Source organism: Doryrhamphus excisus, linkage group LG19, assembly GCF_037039965.1.
Source record: "Doryrhamphus excisus strain RoL-2023G ecotype Guam linkage group LG19, RoL_Dexc_Guam_v1.1, whole genome shotgun sequence".
NCBI lineage: Eukaryota > Metazoa > Chordata > Actinopteri > Syngnathiformes > Syngnathidae > Doryrhamphus > Doryrhamphus excisus.
The window spans coordinates 2,050,110-2,069,201 of NC_136375.1; the positions used below are offsets into that span (position 1 = coordinate 2,050,110).

Consider the following 19,092-nt stretch of genomic DNA (forward strand, 5'->3'; position numbering starts at 1 on the left):
CATGATACCATACAGAATCCATATCAAACATTAAACTTTCATATCAAGGCGGAGGCCTCAAACTAGTGTCCTGCGGGCCACATTTGGCCCGCGGGACACTAGTTTGAGACCCCTGGTCAAGAGACTTAGCGCAGCACTCACTGCTACTATTGAGTCTACATGTGATGACAAAGTCCCTACGTCGGCAACACTGAAGCCTCTTGCTTCATCTTCTTATTCTCTGATTAATCCGTGGCTTAGTACAGTTAATCAGTTCCAGACCCTCTTTACTCATACCCGACATAGTAGACATAATAAAATATGGCATCAAACCCAACCTACGAGTACGCATTTGTGACTTGAATGATGTCATCGCGCCGCACAAACGCTCCTCCAAATGAGTCCTCCTCCTCTTCCTCCTCCTCTGCATTCAAACTATTCAATCCTTCATGGACCATCCTATCCCTATATATATATATATATATATATATATATATACATATATAAATATATATATTCTTTGCGCTTCCATCCAGCCTTTAAAAAGGAGATGTAGGTATTGATTTATTAATAAATATTGCTGTGTGTGTAAATCATTATTATGGATTTATTTGTGGGGACCGTCTGATGTGTGCAGCCTTTGGATGTAAAGTCTTTCTACAAGGCAGTGGCGTCATTAGGCCTATTTTAAGGGGGGGTTCAGCCCCCCTGTAAAATGTTCTTAAGACCCCCAGATAATTTGATATTTTTTATTGATTAAAAAAAAAATTTTAAGATTTTTTTTTGGTAAAAAAAAAATACATTTCAGCCCCCCCTAAAATGTTCTTAAGACCACTTAAATAATTTGATATTTTTTATTGATAAAAAAAATTTTAGATTTTTTTTTGCAAAAAAAAAAAAATCCAGCCCCCTAAAATGTTCTTAAGACCCCTGAAATAATTTCATATTTTTTATTGATTAAAAAAAAATTGTTAGGTTTTTTTTTGGTAAAAAAAAAATCATTTTCAGCCCCCCTAAAATGTTCTTAAGACCACCTAAATAATTTAATATTTTTTATTGATTAAAAAAAAATTTGAGATTTTTTTTTTGCAAAAAAAAATTCAGCCCCCCCTAAAATGTTCTTAAGACCCCTGAAATAATTTAATATTTTTTATTGATTAAAAAATTTTTTTTAGGTTTTTTTGGTAAAAAAAAATCATTTTCAGCCCCCCTAAAATGTTAAGACCACCTAAATAATTTGATATTTTTTATTGATTAAAAAAAAATTTGAGACTTTTTTTTGCAAAAAAAAAAATTCAGCCCCCCTAAAATGTTCTTAAGACCACCTAAATAATTTGATATTTTTTATTGATTTAAAAAAAATTGAGATTTTTTTTGCAAAAAAAAAATTCAGCCCCCCTAAAATGTTCTTAAGGCCCCTGAAATAATTTCATATTTTTTATTGATTAAAAAAAAATTTTGTTTTTTTTTGGGAAGAAAATCATTTTCAGCCCCCCTAAAATGTTCTTAAGACCACCTAAATAATTTGATATTTTTTATTGATTTAAAAAAAATTGAGATTTTTTTTGCAAAAAAAAAATTCAGCCCCCCTAAAATGTTCTTAAGGCCCCTGAAATAATGTCATGTTTTTTATTGATTAAAAAAAAAATTTTTTGGTTTTTTTTTTGGTTAAAAAAAATCATTTTCAGCACCCCTAAAATGTTCTTAAGACCACCTAAATAATTTGAAATTTTTTATTGATTAAAAAAAAATTTGAGATTTTTTTTTGCAAAAAAAAAAATTCAGCCCCCTAAAATGTTCTTAAGACCCCTGAAATAATTTCATATTTTTTATTGATTGAAAAAAAAAATTTTTAGGTTTTTTTTTTTTGGTAAAAAAAAATCATTTTCAGCCCCCCTAAAATGTTCTTAAGACCACCTAAATAATTTGATATTTTTTATTGATTAAAAAAAATTTTGAGACTTTTTTTTGCAAAAAAAAAAATTCAGCCCCCCTAAAATGTTCTTAAGACCCCTGAAATAATTTCATATTTTTTATTGATTAAAAAAAAAATTTTAGGTTTTTTTTTGGGAAGAAAATCATTTTCAGCCCCCCTAAAATGTTCTTAAGACCACCTAAATAATTTGATATTTTTTATTGATTAAAAAAAAATTGAGATTTTTTTTGCAAAAAAAAAATTCAGCCCCCCTAAAATGTTCTTAAGACCCCTGAAATGATTTCATATTTTTTATTGATTAAAAAAAAATTAGTTTTTTTTGGTAAAAAAAAATCATTTTCAGCCCCCCTAAAATGTTCTTAAGACCACCTAAATAATTTGATATTTTTTATTGATTAAAAAATTTTTTTTTAGATTTTTTTTGGGGAAAAAAAATTTCAGCCCCCCTAAAATGTTCTTAAGACCCCTGAAATAATTTCAAATTTGTTATTGATTTAGAAAAAATGTCGAGATTTTTTTGTTAAAAAAATAAAAAATTAGCGAAATAATTAGCAGGTTTCTATATCCAAATATGCCAAACTATACATTTTCACATAAAACATACTGCACATCTATAATTCACATTTTTATTGAAAATTATATACACTTGGCGGCAAAAAAATCAAATAATTGATTTCACATCATTTAAAAAAATTTAGCACAATTTTTAACAGAAAATTTCATATATTATATATATATTGTATATATAAAATATTATTTAAAATTTTTTTTACCATTTTTTTATTTTGAGGTGAAATAATTTGCAGGTTTCTATATAAAAAAGCTTTTTTGTAAAAAATGATTTCACATCATTTAAAAAATTGAGCACAATTTTTAACATAAAAATATAAAATATAGCGTGACAATTTTATATATTATATATAAAATATTTTTAATATTTTTTATTTTGAGGCGAAATAATTTGCAGGTTTCTATACAAAAAAAAGCTAACAAATGTTATATAATAGGGCACAAGCAGGCTAATAAGCAAGCCAATAAGCAGGCTAATACTAGCCTACTACTAGTAGTAGTAGTAATAATCAAAAGAAAAATAATGATAGTAATAATAATAAGCTAATGAGTAATATAATAATGATTATTATATCACTGATCACTGTCCACTGGACAGAATGGTTGCAGAGCTTGAGCAGCGGTTTTGCAGTATAGATTGTGTGTACTTTTGTACATTTAACATTATTCTTACTTTATATTATTATTTAACATTTACTTTAGCAAAACAAACTGTATATCCTGGACACTTTGCAGGTCCTTCCATGGAAAAATGGAGCTTCAGGTTGTGCAGGGGCGTCAAATGGAAGATGCGGAGATGTTCCAGTGGGGCATCCGTCATGACTGTTGGCCCCTCGTTTGTGTGGTCATGACCGGCTTTTTTTCACGAAAACACGAAAAGCTCCCTGTTTTGACCCACCCTGCGTGTTCCCGTCGTCTAAATCGAGTGTAGAACTTTCGGAGATGATGGATGGCAACGGTAGTTGACAAAAAACAGACGGTGAAGCCATCTTCACCACCTGGAGCAACGTTCCGACTAGCCTCCTGGAAACGCTGCCATCAAGCGTGCCCAAATATGGAAATATAGGAAATATGGGCTAATAACTACAAACGCAATCTTCACTGGCTAAATGTACTGCAAAAAAGGTCAGTAAGGATAATTCATAATGCCGCCTACAGAGAACATACTAACTCCTTATTTGTAAAATGACAAATACTTCAACTTGCTGATATAGTTCATCTTCAAACAGCTAAAATAATTCATAAGGCTAAAAATAAGCTAAAAATGTCATCCAACATATGATCTCAGGGAAGAACTACATTTGAAACACTTATATGCTAGGACTACGTTAGCATTAGCATAGATAATAGAAAATAAATCAAATTAAAATAAAAAAAATTAAATACATTTTTTTACATTTTTAAAAATATTAAAAGAAATAAAAAAAAACATTTAAAATAATTTCAAATAATTAAAAATTATATCAGAAAGGCAGGAAGTGAACAAATGTAACAGTTAGTGATTGTAAAAGTACCAGATGGAGGGGTAGGATTTAATAAGCTTTGCTTCTTCCTACTCCTTTTGGACATGTGGAACTGGGAACTGATTATGGGATGCACTCAATTGTAATCTGATGCATGTTCAAATGAAATAAAACCATTACCAAATATGTTGCATACTCAAAATATGTTAAAACTAATGTTTAAACTAGTGCAGGACACTCCCTATCCGTGTGGAAGTGGTAAGTTTTTGGCTATTCAAGTTGAAAGGAAATAACTTGAAGGCTACCGTTTAGGTCGCTAGCTCTCTAGTTTGCGAGACCCTGCAGTTGCGCAATATGTTGTAAATCAGGGGTCTCAAACACGCGGCCTGCAGGACACTAGTTTGAGGCCCCCGCCTTGATATGAAAGTTTAATGTTAGTGCGCAAGTTTGATATGGATGCTGTATGGTATCATGTACCCGGAAAAAATGATTGTTTGATTAATGTTCATGTTAAAGGTTAAATAACTGTTAATAGTTATCCTCCCTATCCGTGTGGAAGTGGTAAGTTTTTGGCTATTTAAGTTGAAAGGAAATAACTTGAAGGCTAGCGTTAAGGTGGCTAGCTCTCTAGTTTGCGAGTTAGCATGTGTCTCGAGACCCTGCAGTTGCGCAATATGTTGTAAATAAAAAGAGTATAAATGTGACTATAGTCGTGTTTTGTCATGTCTACAGGGCTCTAATAATGCTTTGTTTATTTTAATATGAAAAAAACTATATGTGGTTTCTTAAGTTTTTATTATTATTATTATATTTATTTTTATATTTATTATATTATATTTATATTATTTTATATTTTATTGTAGAAAATTGGAACCAAACAATTTTTTTTTTATTATTATTTTTTTAATAAATGCATTTTTTTGGGGGGGGGGAAACCCAGACCCGAGCTCCAGTGGCCCCCAAGTAAAACTGAAGGGGTTGTCTTTTGAAAAACAGCTAGCATTGAACGATAGAATTTCAACATGGAGTGTATGTGACTGTGACTACGGCACGTGAACATAAAACGGTTATTCGGCAACATATAGGTTAAGCATTGTGATGGAAACATCACAAAAAAAAAACAACAACATAATTGCCCGCAGTCAAACGACGACGACGACAGCGGTGTCCCCTTTTTAATGTTTGGCAAACAAGAGTACCAAGTAATCAGGTCATTTGTCATAATGACAACCATTAGCGCTGATCGTCGGCGCGCAGCAGTCGGGCGCAGAAATCAGGTGCCCTCGCTCGGCTTCCTCTTCAATTACGCGCAGCGGCGAACGCCTCCGTGTTAGCGGCTTGTTTGCTTTTGTCTGCTCGTCAATTAGCGCAATCATTGATAACCAATACCCCCGGGTTTCTTCCTGTTGTCAATTTGTCAACAAAAATATAAATACAACCTATGAAGTGAGACAAAAATGTACCTCATGTGCATGGTTAGTATTAGTGGGAACTGAATGATGCAATAAAGGGTGAAAGGTTGCATTTATATTTTTGTGCAGGGATTACTAGTATAAAATTATTATTATTATTATTATTATTATTCCACCTTAGGTCAGAGCGCGTACTCTGGTCCGTATGCAGGTCCGAACTCGTTGGCCTTCTTCAGCAGGGCCGCCTTGACGGCGCTGATCTTTTCATCCAGCTCCATCAAGCTGCAGGCCTGACGGACAAAAAGCCGGTCGGGGTCAAAGTGAGCCAGGAAGTAAAAAAAAAAACAAAAAAAAAAAAAAACAAACCTGAGTCGGTGACGTCTTGGGTCGTTTGTGTGCGAGGTTCTGCAAAGAAGCACAGACTTTGGTGATTAGCTTTCACTGGAGCAGTGGGATATTCATTTACAATGGAAAGTAGCCTCAATCTATATCAGGGGTCTCAAACACGAGGCCCGCGGGCCACATGTGGCCCGCAGGACACTAGTTTGAGGCCCCCGCCTTGATATGAAAGTTTAATGTTAGTTTGATATGGATGCTGTATGGTATCATGTACCCAGAAAAAATTATTACGTTTGATTCATGTTCATGTTAAAGGTTAAATAACTGTTAATCGTTATCCTCCCTATCCGTGTGGAAGTGGTAAGTTTTTGGCTATTTAAGTTGAAAGGAAATAACTTGAAGGCTACCGTTTAGGTCGCTAGCTCTCTAGTTTGCGAGACCCTGCAGTTTGCGCAATATGTTGTAAATCAGGGGTCTCAAACACGCGGCCTGCAGGACACTAGTTTGAGGCCCCCGCCTTGATATGAAAGTTTAATGTTAGTGCGCAAGTTTGATATGGATGCTGTATGGTATCATGTACCCAGAAAAAATGATTACGTTTGATTAATGTTCATGTTAAAGGTTAAATAACTGTTAATAGTTATCCTCCCTATCCGTGTGGAAGTGGTAAGTTTTTGGCTATTTAAGTTGAAAGGAAATAACTTGAAGGCTACCGTTTAGGTTCTCTGGTTTGCGAGACCCTGCAGTTGCGCAACATGTCGTAAATCAGGGGTCTCAAACACGCGGCCCACGGGCCATATGTGGCCCGCAGGACACTAGTTTGAGGCCCCCGCCTTGATATGAAAGTTTAATGTTTGATATGGATGCTGTATGGTATCATGTACCCAGAAAAAATGATTACCTTTGATTAATGTTCATGTTAAAGGTTAAATAACCGTTAATAGTTATCCTCCCTATCCATGTGGAAGTGGTCATTTTTTGGCTATTTAAGTTGAAAGGAAATAACTTAAAGGCTACCGTTTAGGTGGCTAGCTCTGTAGTTTTGCGAGATCCTGCAGTTTGCGCAATATGTCGTGAATCAGGGGTCCTAAACACGCGGCCCGCGGGCCAAATGTGGCCCGCAGGACACTAGTTTGAAAGTTTAACGTTAGTGCGGCCCGCGCAAGTTGTGGACTAGTGAGTATATAAAGTATAACGTTCAGTTGCTATACTGAATATTTAGTCCATTTCTCCGCCTATGTATGTATGTATCGCAGTAAGAATGCTATTGATTTCAATGAGTGGGGGTCAAAGTTCAAATCAGTGCCGCGTTGATACGTTGTCATTATGAGGGGGAAAAAGCTGCGATAACGCTCTTTGAGCCAATGTGGGCCAACTACAGTGAGCGAAAATCCCAAAACAGGTTATTTTTCAGAAAAGGGTGAAGTAAGGGAGGAGAAAAAAAAAAAAGTGTCGGTACTTGGACTAGAAAAAAGAACCCCATCCGTTTATTCACAAGACACTCGACATCTGCGCTCGCACAAACATGCGGCAAGTCAAAAGCGCATGAAGAGCGCGGCGTGCTGTGCCGACTGATTGATGGCGGCATGGAGACGTGCCGCTCATCTCAAGCACGCTCTGACGCCGGCATTGAACGCTCTGGACGGACCCCGTTTTCCTCCAGGCGGGTCGTATCTGCATCGGAAGTGGAACGCCGGCCCATCCTGAGGCAACTCATTCCTTGCAGGGGTCCAGCTTTACTAAATACTGTCTAATGCAGGGGTCTCAAACATGCGGCCCGCGGGCCATATGTGGCCCACAGGACACTAGTTTGAGGCCCCCGCCTTGATATGAAAGTTTAATGTTAGTGCGGCCCGCGCAATTTTGATATGGATGCTGTATGGTATCATGTACCCAGAAAAAATTATTACGTTTGATTAATGTTCATGTTAAAGGTTAAATAACTGTTAATAGTTATCCTCCCTATCCGTGTGGAAGTGGTAAACTTTTTGGCTATTTAAGTCGGAAGGAAATAACTCGAAGGCTACCGTTTAGGTGGCTAGCGCTCTAGTTTGCGAGACCCTGCAGTTGCGCAACATGTTGTAAATCAGGGGTCTCAAACACGCGGCCCACGGGCCAAATGTGGCCCGCAGGACACTAATTTGAGGCCCCTGCCTTGATATGAAAGCTTAATGTTACTTCGGCCCCACGCAAGTTTGATATGGATGCTGTATGGTATCATGTACCCAGAAAAAATGATTACGTTTGATTCATGTTCATGTTAAAGGTTAAATAACTGTTAATAGTTATCCTCCCTATCCATGTGGAAGCGGTAAACTTTTTGGCTATTTAAGTTGAAAGGAAATAATTCGAAGGCTATCGTTTAGGTCGCTAGCTCTGTGGTTTGCGAGATCTTGCAGTTTGCGCAATATGTTGTAAATCAGGGATCCCAAACACGTGGCCCGCGGGCCAAATGTGGCCCACAGGACACAAATTTGAGGCCCCCGCCTTGATTCTTGATTTATTTATTTTTCATCTTATTTTGTGTAGAAAAATAAAAATTAAGATATTTGAGAACAGTGGAATGTTTTATCAGAACTTTTCTTGTAGAAAATCGGAACCAAAGCAAATTTTATTCATTTTTCTGTTTTTAATAAATGGGTTTTTTTTTGGTTTTGTTTTGTTTTTTGGAAAACCTGATGCGGCCCAGTCTCACATTTACAGACCACAGCGGTTTTTATTGGTCCACGAAAAAGTCTAAAAACATTATTTAACATGAAATGAAAAAAAAACACAGCAAAAATGAAAAAAATCAGAAGTCAAAATATTCAGCGTTAAATATTAACGTTAATCAAATGTTAATTATGACGAAAAATTAGGGCCATAAAGTCATGTAAATATTCAAGAAAAAATAAACATTAGGTTATAATGTAATGAGAATAAAGTCCAAATATTATGGGAAGAAAGTCGTAATTATTAGAAGATAATTTGCAAGAAGAAAAACAGAATAGGTCTTTTTTTTTTTTAAATAAAAAATTTAAAAACAGCTGTCATTTTATGAGAATAAAGTCAAAATATTATGGAAAAAAAAAGTCACATTTCAAAGACAAAATAAGTCGTAATTTTAAAAATAATAAAGTCGTAATAAGAGGAGAAAAAAAGAAGAAAATAAAACATATGTTATTTTAATTAAGTCGCAATATTATGAGAAACTTTATGAAATTTATTCATGAAATTGAAATATTTGGGAGGAAAAAAAACTGCAAATATTTTTTTTTAATTTTTTTTCTGATTTTTAAACTTCCGAAATCCAACATAGGGGTTGAAAAAAACTATTACTATCTGCAGTGGTGTTGAAACTGCAGCCTGGGGGCCATTTACAGCCCACAGTGGTTTTTATTGGTCCACGAAAAAGTCTAAAAATATTATTTAACATGAAATGAAGAAAAAAAAAACAGCAAAAATGAAAAAAATCAGAAGTCAAAATATTCAGCGTTACATATTAATGTTAATCAAATGTTAATTATGAGGAAAAATTAGGGCCATAAAGTCTTGTAAATATTCAAGAAAAAATAAACATTAGGTTATAATGTAATGAGAATAAAGTCCAAATATTATGGGAAGAAAGTCGTAATTATTAGAAGATAATTTGCAAGAAGAAAAACAGAATAGGTCTTTTTTTTTTATATAAAAAAATAAAAAAACAGCTGTCATTTTATGAGAATAAAGTCAAAATATTATGGGAAAAAAAGTCACATTTCAAAGACAAAATAAGTCGCAATTTTAAAATAATAAAGTCGTAATAAGAGGAGAAAAAAAAGAAGAAAATAAAACATGTTATTTTAATTAAGTCGCAATATTATGAGAAACTTTATGAAATTTATTCATGAAATTGAAATATTTGGGAGGAAAAAAAACTGCAAATATTTAAAAAAAATTTTTTTCCAATTTTTAAACTTCCGAAATCCAGAATAGGGGGGAGAGAAACTATTACTATCCGCAGTGGTGTTGAAACTGCAGCCTGAGGGCCATTTACAGCCCACAGCGGTTTTTATTGGTCCACGAAAAAGTCTAAAAACATTATTTAACATGAAATGAAAAAAAAAACGCAAAAATGAAAAAAATCAGAAGTCAAAATATTCAGCGTTACATATTAACGTTAATCAAATGTTAATTATGAGGAAAAATTAGGGCCATAAAGTCATGTAAATATTCAAGAAAAAATAAACATTAGGTTATAATGTAATGAGAATAAAGTCCAAATATTATGGGAAGAAAGTCGTAATTATTAGAAGATAATTTGCAAGAAGAAAAACAGAATAGGTCTTTTTTTTATATAAAAAAATAAAAAAACAGCTGTCATTTTATGAGAATAAAGTCAAAATATTATGGGAAAAAAAGTCACATTTCAAAGACAAAATAAGTCGCAATTTTAAAATAATAAAGTCGTAATAAGAGGAGAAAAAAAAGAAGAAAATAAAACATGTTATTTTAATTAAGTCGCAATATTATGAGAAACTTTATGAAATTTATTCATGAAATTGAAATATTTGGGAGGAAAAAAAACTGCAAATATTTAAAAAAAAAATTTTTCCAATTTTTAAACTTCCGAAATCCAGAATAGGGGGGAGAGAAACTATTACTATCCGCAGTGGTGTTGAAACTGCAGCCTGAGGGCCATTTACAGCCCACAGCGGTTTTTATTGGTCCACGAAAAAGTCTAAAAACATTATTTAACATGAAATGAAAAAAAAAAACAGCAAAAATGAAAAAAATCAGAAGTCAAAATATTCAGCGTTAAATATTAACGTTAATCAAATGTTAATTATGAGGAAAAATTAGGGCCATAAAGTCATGTAAATATTCAAGAAAAAATAAACATTAGGTTATAATGTAATGAGAATAAAGTCCAAATATTATGGGAAGAAAGTCGTAATTATTAGAAGATAATTTGCAAGAAGAAAAACAGAATAGGTCTTTTTTTTTTTTAAATAAAAAAATTAAAAAACAGCTGTCATTTTATGAGAATAAAGTCAAAATATAATGGAAAAAAAAGTCACAATTCAAAGACAAAATAAGTCGCAATTTTAAAAGAATAAAGTCGTAATAAGAGGAGAAAAAAAAGAAAATAAAACATATGTTATTTTAATTAAGTCGCAATATTATGAGAAACTTTATGAAATTTATTCATGAAATTGAAATATTTGTGAGGAAAAAAAACTGCAAATATTTTTTTTTTTTTAAAAAGCTAATTTTGTAGCAATACGCTGTTTCATCTACGTATATCAAAGCTGAGGTACAATTTTTTAGGGTCTTTTTCCAACTATGTGACCCTCACTTGAAGAAGTCTAGTCTTATTAAATTATGATATTATTATTATGATATTATTATAGCAGAACCATTGATGGACTTCAGATAAAGTGCTCACCGAGGACTGGAAGTACTCTGGCGAGAGTCCCTCCAATTGCAGGATGCGGTCCTCCAGTTTCTTCAACCTCTGGTACACGTTCAACGGAACCGGACCCGCTGTAGAACCAAAACACTGATAACGCCGACTTCTCGATTCGGCGCTGAGCTTTTATTGTGGAAGGGCCTTACCTGTCGGGAGCTTGAGATGGAATTCTATGTTGTTGAGGCGTTCCTCGATGGCCGAATTTCCGCAGTCGCGCGCCAGGGACCCTCGCGCCGGATCGCCGGCTTTTCCTTGGCCCCCCGCACAGGTTTGAGGCCCGTATGTGTTCACCACCCGTGTGACTGCACGCAAACATCCACAAAGTTGAAACGTAGATTCAGCAAAGGAAATGCCCACTCTTGTCATCAAAGGTGGTAAAGTCTACACAGGGGTGCCCAAAATGAGGCCCAGGGGCCATTTTTGGTACGATTATACAAGAACATTTAAAGAAACACGGTAAAAATGAAAAAAGACTAAAGTACGGCGGCACGGTGGTCTTGGTGGTTAGCGTGCAGACCTCACAGCTAGGAGACCAGGGTTCAATTCCACCCTCGGCCATCTCTGTGTGGAGTTTGCATGTTCTACCCGTGCATGCGTGGGTTTTCTCCACATTCCAAAAAACATGCTAGGTTAATTAGCGACTCCAAATTGTCCATAGGTATGAATGTGAGTGTGAATGGTTGTTTGTCTATATGTGCCCTGTGATTGGCTGGCCACCAGTCCAGGGTGTACAGCTGGGATAGGCTCCAGCACCACCGTGACCCTCGTGAGGAAAAGTGGTAGAGAATGAATTAATATCTTTTAATATTATATTCTAATATTCATAATACTATAAAGTATATTCTCAGAAATTATATAAAAATATTAAATATAAAAATATTTGTAAAATACTAATTTCTTTCTTCATATTTTGACCTCATTTTAAAAAGAAATAAATGAGAAAAAAAACATAAGACAAAAAATTGAGTTGCATGAAGTTGAAAATTTAAAGTAAAAAAATCATAGCATTTACATATTCTGAAAATATGTAAATATTAGAAGATAATTTGCAAGAAGAAAAACAGAATAGGTCTTTTTTTTTTTAAATAAAAAATTTAAAAACAGCTGTCATTTTATGAGAATAAATTCAAAATATTATGGAAAAAAAAAGTCACAATTCAAAGACATAATAAGTCGCAATTTTAAAAGAATAAAGTCGTAATAAGAGGAGAAAAAAAGAATAAAATAAAACATATGTAAATATGTAAATATTTTCAGAAAAACAAAAATGTGCAAGTATAAAGTTGAAATATTTTATATACCAAAAATACACTATTTTTTTCTTTACATATAAAAAAACGCACATATTTATTATTTATATTTACATGAGTTGCTTTGAAAAATAATGTTTTCATTGGTTGAAAAGAAGTCTAGACACCCCTGCTGTAGTATATGTATTATACTATATTCATATTTAACAGTCAGAAGTGGAAGTATACTGTACAATAGAGTAATAAATGTACTCTTGATTTATACATCCCACCTTTCACGTGGCTTTTAAATCCCGGGTAAGGCGTAAACACAGCATCTGTTCTGGCACAGCTGTTCTCTGCGTGGGCGTGGAAAGAGCGACAAAAAAAAAAAACGATTAAAAGAGAAATGGCATCCCGTCTATTGCCACCAGCTTGCGCAAACGTGTTGTTCTCGGCCGAGCCGGCCGCGTTTTTTGGAGGCCGTTAGCTACTTGAGCCGCGCTCTCGCCGCAAGCTCGGGCTGACCTCTCGCCTTGTGTGGAAATCAGCTCTCTCCCAAACATTGGCAATCTGCGCGCGGGCTCCCACTCCACCCTGACACATTCAAAGCTCCCCCACCGCCCACCTCCTCCACCTCCCTGTTCCACCCTCACCCTGATTGCAGTCGATCACGTTGCAAAACTCCCGCACGTTGTTTTCATTGATCTCCATCTGCTTGCGCTCCATAAATGCAGATATTCTCCGTTCAATCTGCGGGGGGGGGGGGGGGGGGGGGCAGAGCAGAAACGACAAAGGTAATAGCGGATGATGGATCGATAAGCTGCACAAAACAATTGTGTTTTTTTTTTTAAATGTGTGAAGTCTAACGTGTTGGTCAACGGCAAAATGATTAAAATGTATGCATGAATTGCTAACTTCTTTTTACGCTTGTCCAACAGCTAAGGCGAGGAAAATTAGGGATACATTACATTGAATTGTTATTACAGCTAATGCTAGCCAATGCTAAGGATGCATTACATTTAGTTGTAACATCTGTTGTTAGCATTAGCGTCCACAAGTGTTGTACACTTGTGGACATAAAACTAAAATAATAAAACACATATTCACCATATGTAATATAACTAAATAAAACTAAAATAATAAAACACATATTCACCATATATAATATAATATAACTAAATAAAACAAATAATAAAACACATATTCACCATATATAATATAATATAACTAAATAAAACTAAAATAATAAAACACATATTCACCATATATAATATAACTAAATAAAACTAAAATAATATAACTAAATAAAACTAAAATAATAAAACACATATTCACCATATATAATATAACTAAATAAAACTAAAATAATAAAACACATATTCACCATATATAACTAAATAAAACTAAAATAATAAAACACATATTCACCATTATTTATGTGGTAGTACTTTGCAGTGATATACATACCGAACTGCCCTGCATCACACCGAGAGCTGTTTCTAATATTTTGACCCTCTCCATAGTGACGTTAATGTATTTTTTAATTTTTAGCATGAAGTTTTTAACCGCTGTGTGACAGCTAACGCTGAAAAAAATGTGTGAAGTCTAACGTGTTAATACCAAAGTGGTCAACGGTAAAATGATTAAAATGTATGCATGAATTGCTAACTTCTTTTTACGCTTGTCCAACAGATAAGGCGAGGAAAATTAGGGATACATTACATTGAATTGTTATTACAGCTAATGCTAGCCAATGCTAAGGATGCATTACATTTAGTTGTAACATCTGTTGTTAGCATTAGCGTCCACAAGTGTTGTACACTTGTGGACATAAAACTAAAATAATAAAACACATATTCACCATATATAATATAATATAATATAACAAAATAAAACTAAAATAATAAAACACATATTCACCATATATAATATAATATAACTAAATAAAACTAAAATAATATAACTAAATAAAACTAAAATAATAAAACACATATTCACCATATATAATATAATATAACTAAATAAAACTAAAATAATAAAACACATATTCACCATATATAACTAAATAAAACTAAAATAATAAAACACATATTCACCATTATTTATGTGGTAGTACTTTGCAGTGATATATATACCGAACTGCCCTGCATCACACCGAGAGCTGTTTCTAATATTTTGACCCTCTCCATAGTGACGTTAATGTATTTTTTAATTTTTAGCATGAAGTTTTTAACCGCTGTGTGACAGCTAACGCTGAAAAAAATGTGTGAAGTCTAACGTGTTAATACCAAAGTGGTCAACGGTAAAATGATTAAAATGTATGCATGAATTGCTAACTTCTTTTTACGCTTGTCCAACAGATAAGGCTAGGAAAATTAAGGATACATTACATTGAATTGTTATTACAGCTAATGCTAGCCAATGCTAAGATTACATTTAGTTGTAACATCTGTTGTTAGCATTAGCGTCCGCAAGTCTACAAAGAAGCTAACCACTGTATTAAGTAACTTTACATGAAACAATTTAAAAACATATACAGTGGCACCTTGGTTAACGTCCGCCCTGGTTAGCGCTTTTTTTGGTTAACAACCCAAATTTTTGCTAAAACGTTGCCTTGGCTTGTTTATTTAGCATTTAAATACCGTCCAGTTTGGATCACGCAAACCAAGACGAAATCTTGCGATACTTGGATGTGATCATTCAATGCGTTCTATATCGCGGTCGCCATTTTAGTCGGTTTAAAAAAACATTTGTAGCAAAAATACACAATGTAACGATCGCACACGGATCGCACCAAAGAGACAAGGGTTCAAGACCTCCGACTTTTAGGGCTTAAAGAGAAGATGACCTCATTTCAGATCGAGTTGATTAATTTTTTGTACATTTTTGTCAATTGCTGTTGCAGCACAATAATGTTTTATTTTGTCTTATTTTTTTGATGATGGTTTTGTGAAGGTTTTTTTCCCAACAAAAGTAGGCAAATATTTATATAATATATATAATATAATATATCATTTGTGCAACATTTTCTGCATGTAAAACAATAATTGTTGTCTCTAAAATGTGTTTTGTGCAAGGTAATAGCGGATGATGAATCGATAAGCTGCACAAAACAATTGTGTTTTTTTTTTTTTTTGCCACGCTGCAGACGTAATGATAATGTACAGAGGCAAACTGAGGAACGCGTAGCAATTTGCATGATGTGGAATCACAAATGCAATCCCAGGTAGCCAAAACACACCGGCTAGCGTTGCACACACGATGAAATATGAATACTGTTTGCTTGGCTACCAAAATAAATGCGCAACAGAATGGGGGCCTCTTGTCCTCCATCCACATCCAATCTCAGAGTAATGAGCATCCACTTCATAATCCATCAAGGACCCGGCCCTCTCTCAGAGCCCTCCAGCAATGCGGTCTCTTCTAGCCGAACCACGCCGCTAAAGGACCCCTCCTTTATTCTGTCCCCGACTCGCCTCTTCATCTGCTCTGCGTGTGCTGCCGCCACACGTCAGTTACCGAGCGTTTATTCATTTCGGGTGACATGGAGTAAAAGACAATAAATTCAATAAAATTACAAATAAAAGAGAGCTCGAAAGCTGCCAGACCTCGGACTTGCCGGCTCGGATCTGCACCAGTACGTCGCCGTTTGCCTCTTCTGCGCCGTCGGTGAGGGTCGGGTCTTCAAGAGCCGAAATGGACACGGAACCCTGGGGTGTCATTTCATTCTCCGTCGCTAATGATGCGTCCGTCAGGCTCCTCAGGCTTTCTGACACAGCCTGATAAAAAAAAAAAAACATGTAAGACTATAACATATACATTCCATATAAATAAAAATATCTAACCAGTTCCTAGCGTACCTGCAACTTAGTAATATGCTGCTGCAAACAGCTGTAAATGTGAGCGGCGTCCATATCCTGAAGACTTGCGGCGTCCATGTTGACATCCACTCTTAGCGCGGCGTCGCCTAATTTGAGCTGCGTTATACACAAACAGTAATTACTAGCATGGTAAAACTAGCTTTACTACTACATGCCCATTATCATAAATAAAAAAGGGTCTTTTAGTTGTAAACTGCATCAGTAAACATTGAGTTCAGTTAGTTAATATTGTATATTACTAATATATTAATATTGTGCTTGGTGAATGTATCACTTAATGTATCACTTAAACAGCTAAGCTAATTATACTGCACACATACTACAATGTAAACAAACTAATGTACACGAGTAGAATATTTAGACGTCGCAAAAAAATTGGTCATTTTTACTTGGGGAAAAAATATCAACTAAAAACATGTAAACATTTTATTCTGAATTGAATTTAAAGAGCCTTTTTTCCGACTTCCTGCTCTTTCTGAATGTTGCCTGTTGCTGAGCGGCTACACAGACAACGTTAGCATGCTAGCTAGCAGTAGCAACCACACGGGTTCGGCAGCGAAACACTTTCACGGCACAAAAAACAACCCCAACTAACCTCTCTCCCGAAGTCTGCCAGCGCCTTCAGAAGCGAACTCAGGCAGCCGGAGGAGCTGGATATTTTATTAATGGACTCGTTCCCGATAGAACAATCCCCGCTCGGATTCATCAGTGTGGCCGCCATTGGGGTTTCTACGTCATCGGCTAGGAGGTAGTCGCTGATTGGCTGGAATACAGGAAGTGGATAGACACACTGGCTGCGCATTGTGCGTCACAAAATGGGCGGAGCCATTGCTTGTCCACGTGCAAATGTGACTATATTGACATCATTTTATTCATCAAAAGACTTTGTTTGCTCTTTTAGTGAATTTTGTTGATATTTGAAACACCTTAAAAGTATAATTTACAATTTATTACACTGCTTAATTTATGTATTTTTTTTAAACAGTGTGCAAGTTGCTGTTATGTTTACAAAAAGCATGTATACATGCATTAGTGAAACTCTGTGAAATTTCAATTATAATACTGTTAGGATTTCCAAACCCTGGTGACTCAAGCGTGACAATTCACAGTGTACTTAATAAAGCAACAGGAATGAAAGAATAGTCATCCTATAATGAGAACATTGTTGCTGAGACTGTGCAATGGGGCATTGGGATGAGAACCTGGCCACAATGGCTATTTTATTGTGTGTGTGTGTTGAGTGACTGTGGGAAAATCTCCCTGCTCTATTCAGACATTTTCCCTTCTTGTCACATAATGGCGAGAGAGAGACTGATGAGGGCAACAACGGGAAAATGACAGCTACTGGCAAGCAGAAAGCACAAGCACTCACAAGTCTACTAAAGCTCTCGAGAAGGGTTAATCATTTTAGGAAAAAGGGGGTCTGAAGACAAGTCTCTTGGTTTAATTCGTCTCCAGGGCGATATTCGCCCCCTCTGAAACGGAGCGGAACTGTAACACTTGACATGGTTTGACATGCCGAGCCGGTTGCTGATTGTTCTCACACAGCAATTTCCTAAAAAAATAATTTTTTAATTCAAATTTAATGCTACAAACTGTAGTGAGTATAATATAATATAATACAATATAATATAATATAATATAATACAATATAATATAATATAATATAATATAATATAATATAATATAATATAATATAATATAATATAATATAATATAATACAATACAATACAATACAATATAATATAATATAATATAATATAATATAATATAATATAATATAATATAATATAACTAAATAAAACTAAAATAATAAAACACATATTCACCATATATAATATAATATAATATAACTAAAATAATATAACTAAATAAAACTAAAATAATAAAACACATATTCACCATATATAATATAATATAATATAACTAAATAAAACTAAAATAATATAACTAAATAAAACTAAAATAATAAAACACATATTCACCATATATAATATAATATAATATAATATAATATAATATAATATAATATAATATAATATAATATAATATAATATAACTAAATAAAACTAAAATAATAAAACACATATTCACCATATATAATATAATATAATGTAACTAAATAAAACTAAAATAATATAACTAAATAAAACTAAAATAATAAAACACATATTCACCATATATAATATAATATAACTAACTAAAACTAAAATAATAAAACACATATTCACCTAATATAATATAACTAAATAAAACTAAAATAATAAAACACATATTCACCATATATAATATAATATAACTAAATAAAACTAAAATAATAAAACACATATTCACCATATATAATATAATATAACTATAATATAACTATTATTTATTATTTATTTGTTGTTATTATTACGTCTGTTCAATTATTTTTATACATGCGAAAGAGATAATGTGGAAGCAAATAAGTATAATAAATAATGTATAGTAAATAATGATGCTAACCAAGGCACAGCTGGAATACGTATTATCATAAATAAATACAATAAAATTAATGTAATAATAAAAATAAAAAAATAAAATAAAATAAATTCTTATAAATTCTAATAATTCTTATTATAATTCTAATTTATTATTTATTATTTATTTATTGTTATTATTACGTCTGTTCGATTATTTTTATACATGCGAAAGAGAGAATGTGGAAGCAAATAAGTATAATAAATAATGTATAGTAAATAATGATGCTAACCAAAGCACAGCTGGAATACGTATTATCATAAATAAATACAATAAAATAAATTTAATAATAAAAAATAAAATTAAATAAATATTATAAAATTATAATAATTATTTATCATTTATT

The 19,092-nt window shown here is 33.4% G+C and overlaps 1 protein-coding gene across 2 annotated transcripts in view; it reads right to left on the minus strand.

Annotated features, from left to right (window-relative positions):
- Positions 1 to 16,978, minus strand: part of mbip (MAP3K12 binding inhibitory protein 1) — a 46,534-nt gene extending 29,556 nt beyond the window's left edge. Inside the window, exons 1-9 of one of the 2 annotated variants that reach the window (XM_058056466.2) lie at positions 16,839 to 16,978; positions 16,223 to 16,339; positions 15,971 to 16,141; positions 13,016 to 13,112; positions 12,653 to 12,718; positions 11,277 to 11,432; positions 11,107 to 11,204; positions 5,727 to 5,765; positions 5,537 to 5,650 (exon numbers count right to left, since the gene is read on the minus strand). In XM_058056466.2, coding sequence (XP_057912449.2) covers positions 5,543 to 5,650; positions 5,727 to 5,765; positions 11,107 to 11,204; positions 11,277 to 11,432; positions 12,653 to 12,718; positions 13,016 to 13,112; positions 15,971 to 16,141; positions 16,223 to 16,339; positions 16,839 to 16,964 — 978 coding nt within the window. In that variant the 5' untranslated portion in view covers positions 16,965 to 16,978 and the 3' untranslated portion in view covers positions 5,537 to 5,542. Of the gene's footprint in view, positions 1 to 4,948; positions 5,651 to 5,726; positions 5,766 to 11,106; positions 11,205 to 11,276; positions 11,433 to 12,652; positions 12,719 to 13,015; positions 13,113 to 15,970; positions 16,142 to 16,222; positions 16,340 to 16,838 lie in introns of those variants that run through there. The other variant, XM_058056465.2, reaches the window with a different exon arrangement.
- Positions 16,979 to 19,092: the final 2,114 nt, after the last annotated feature.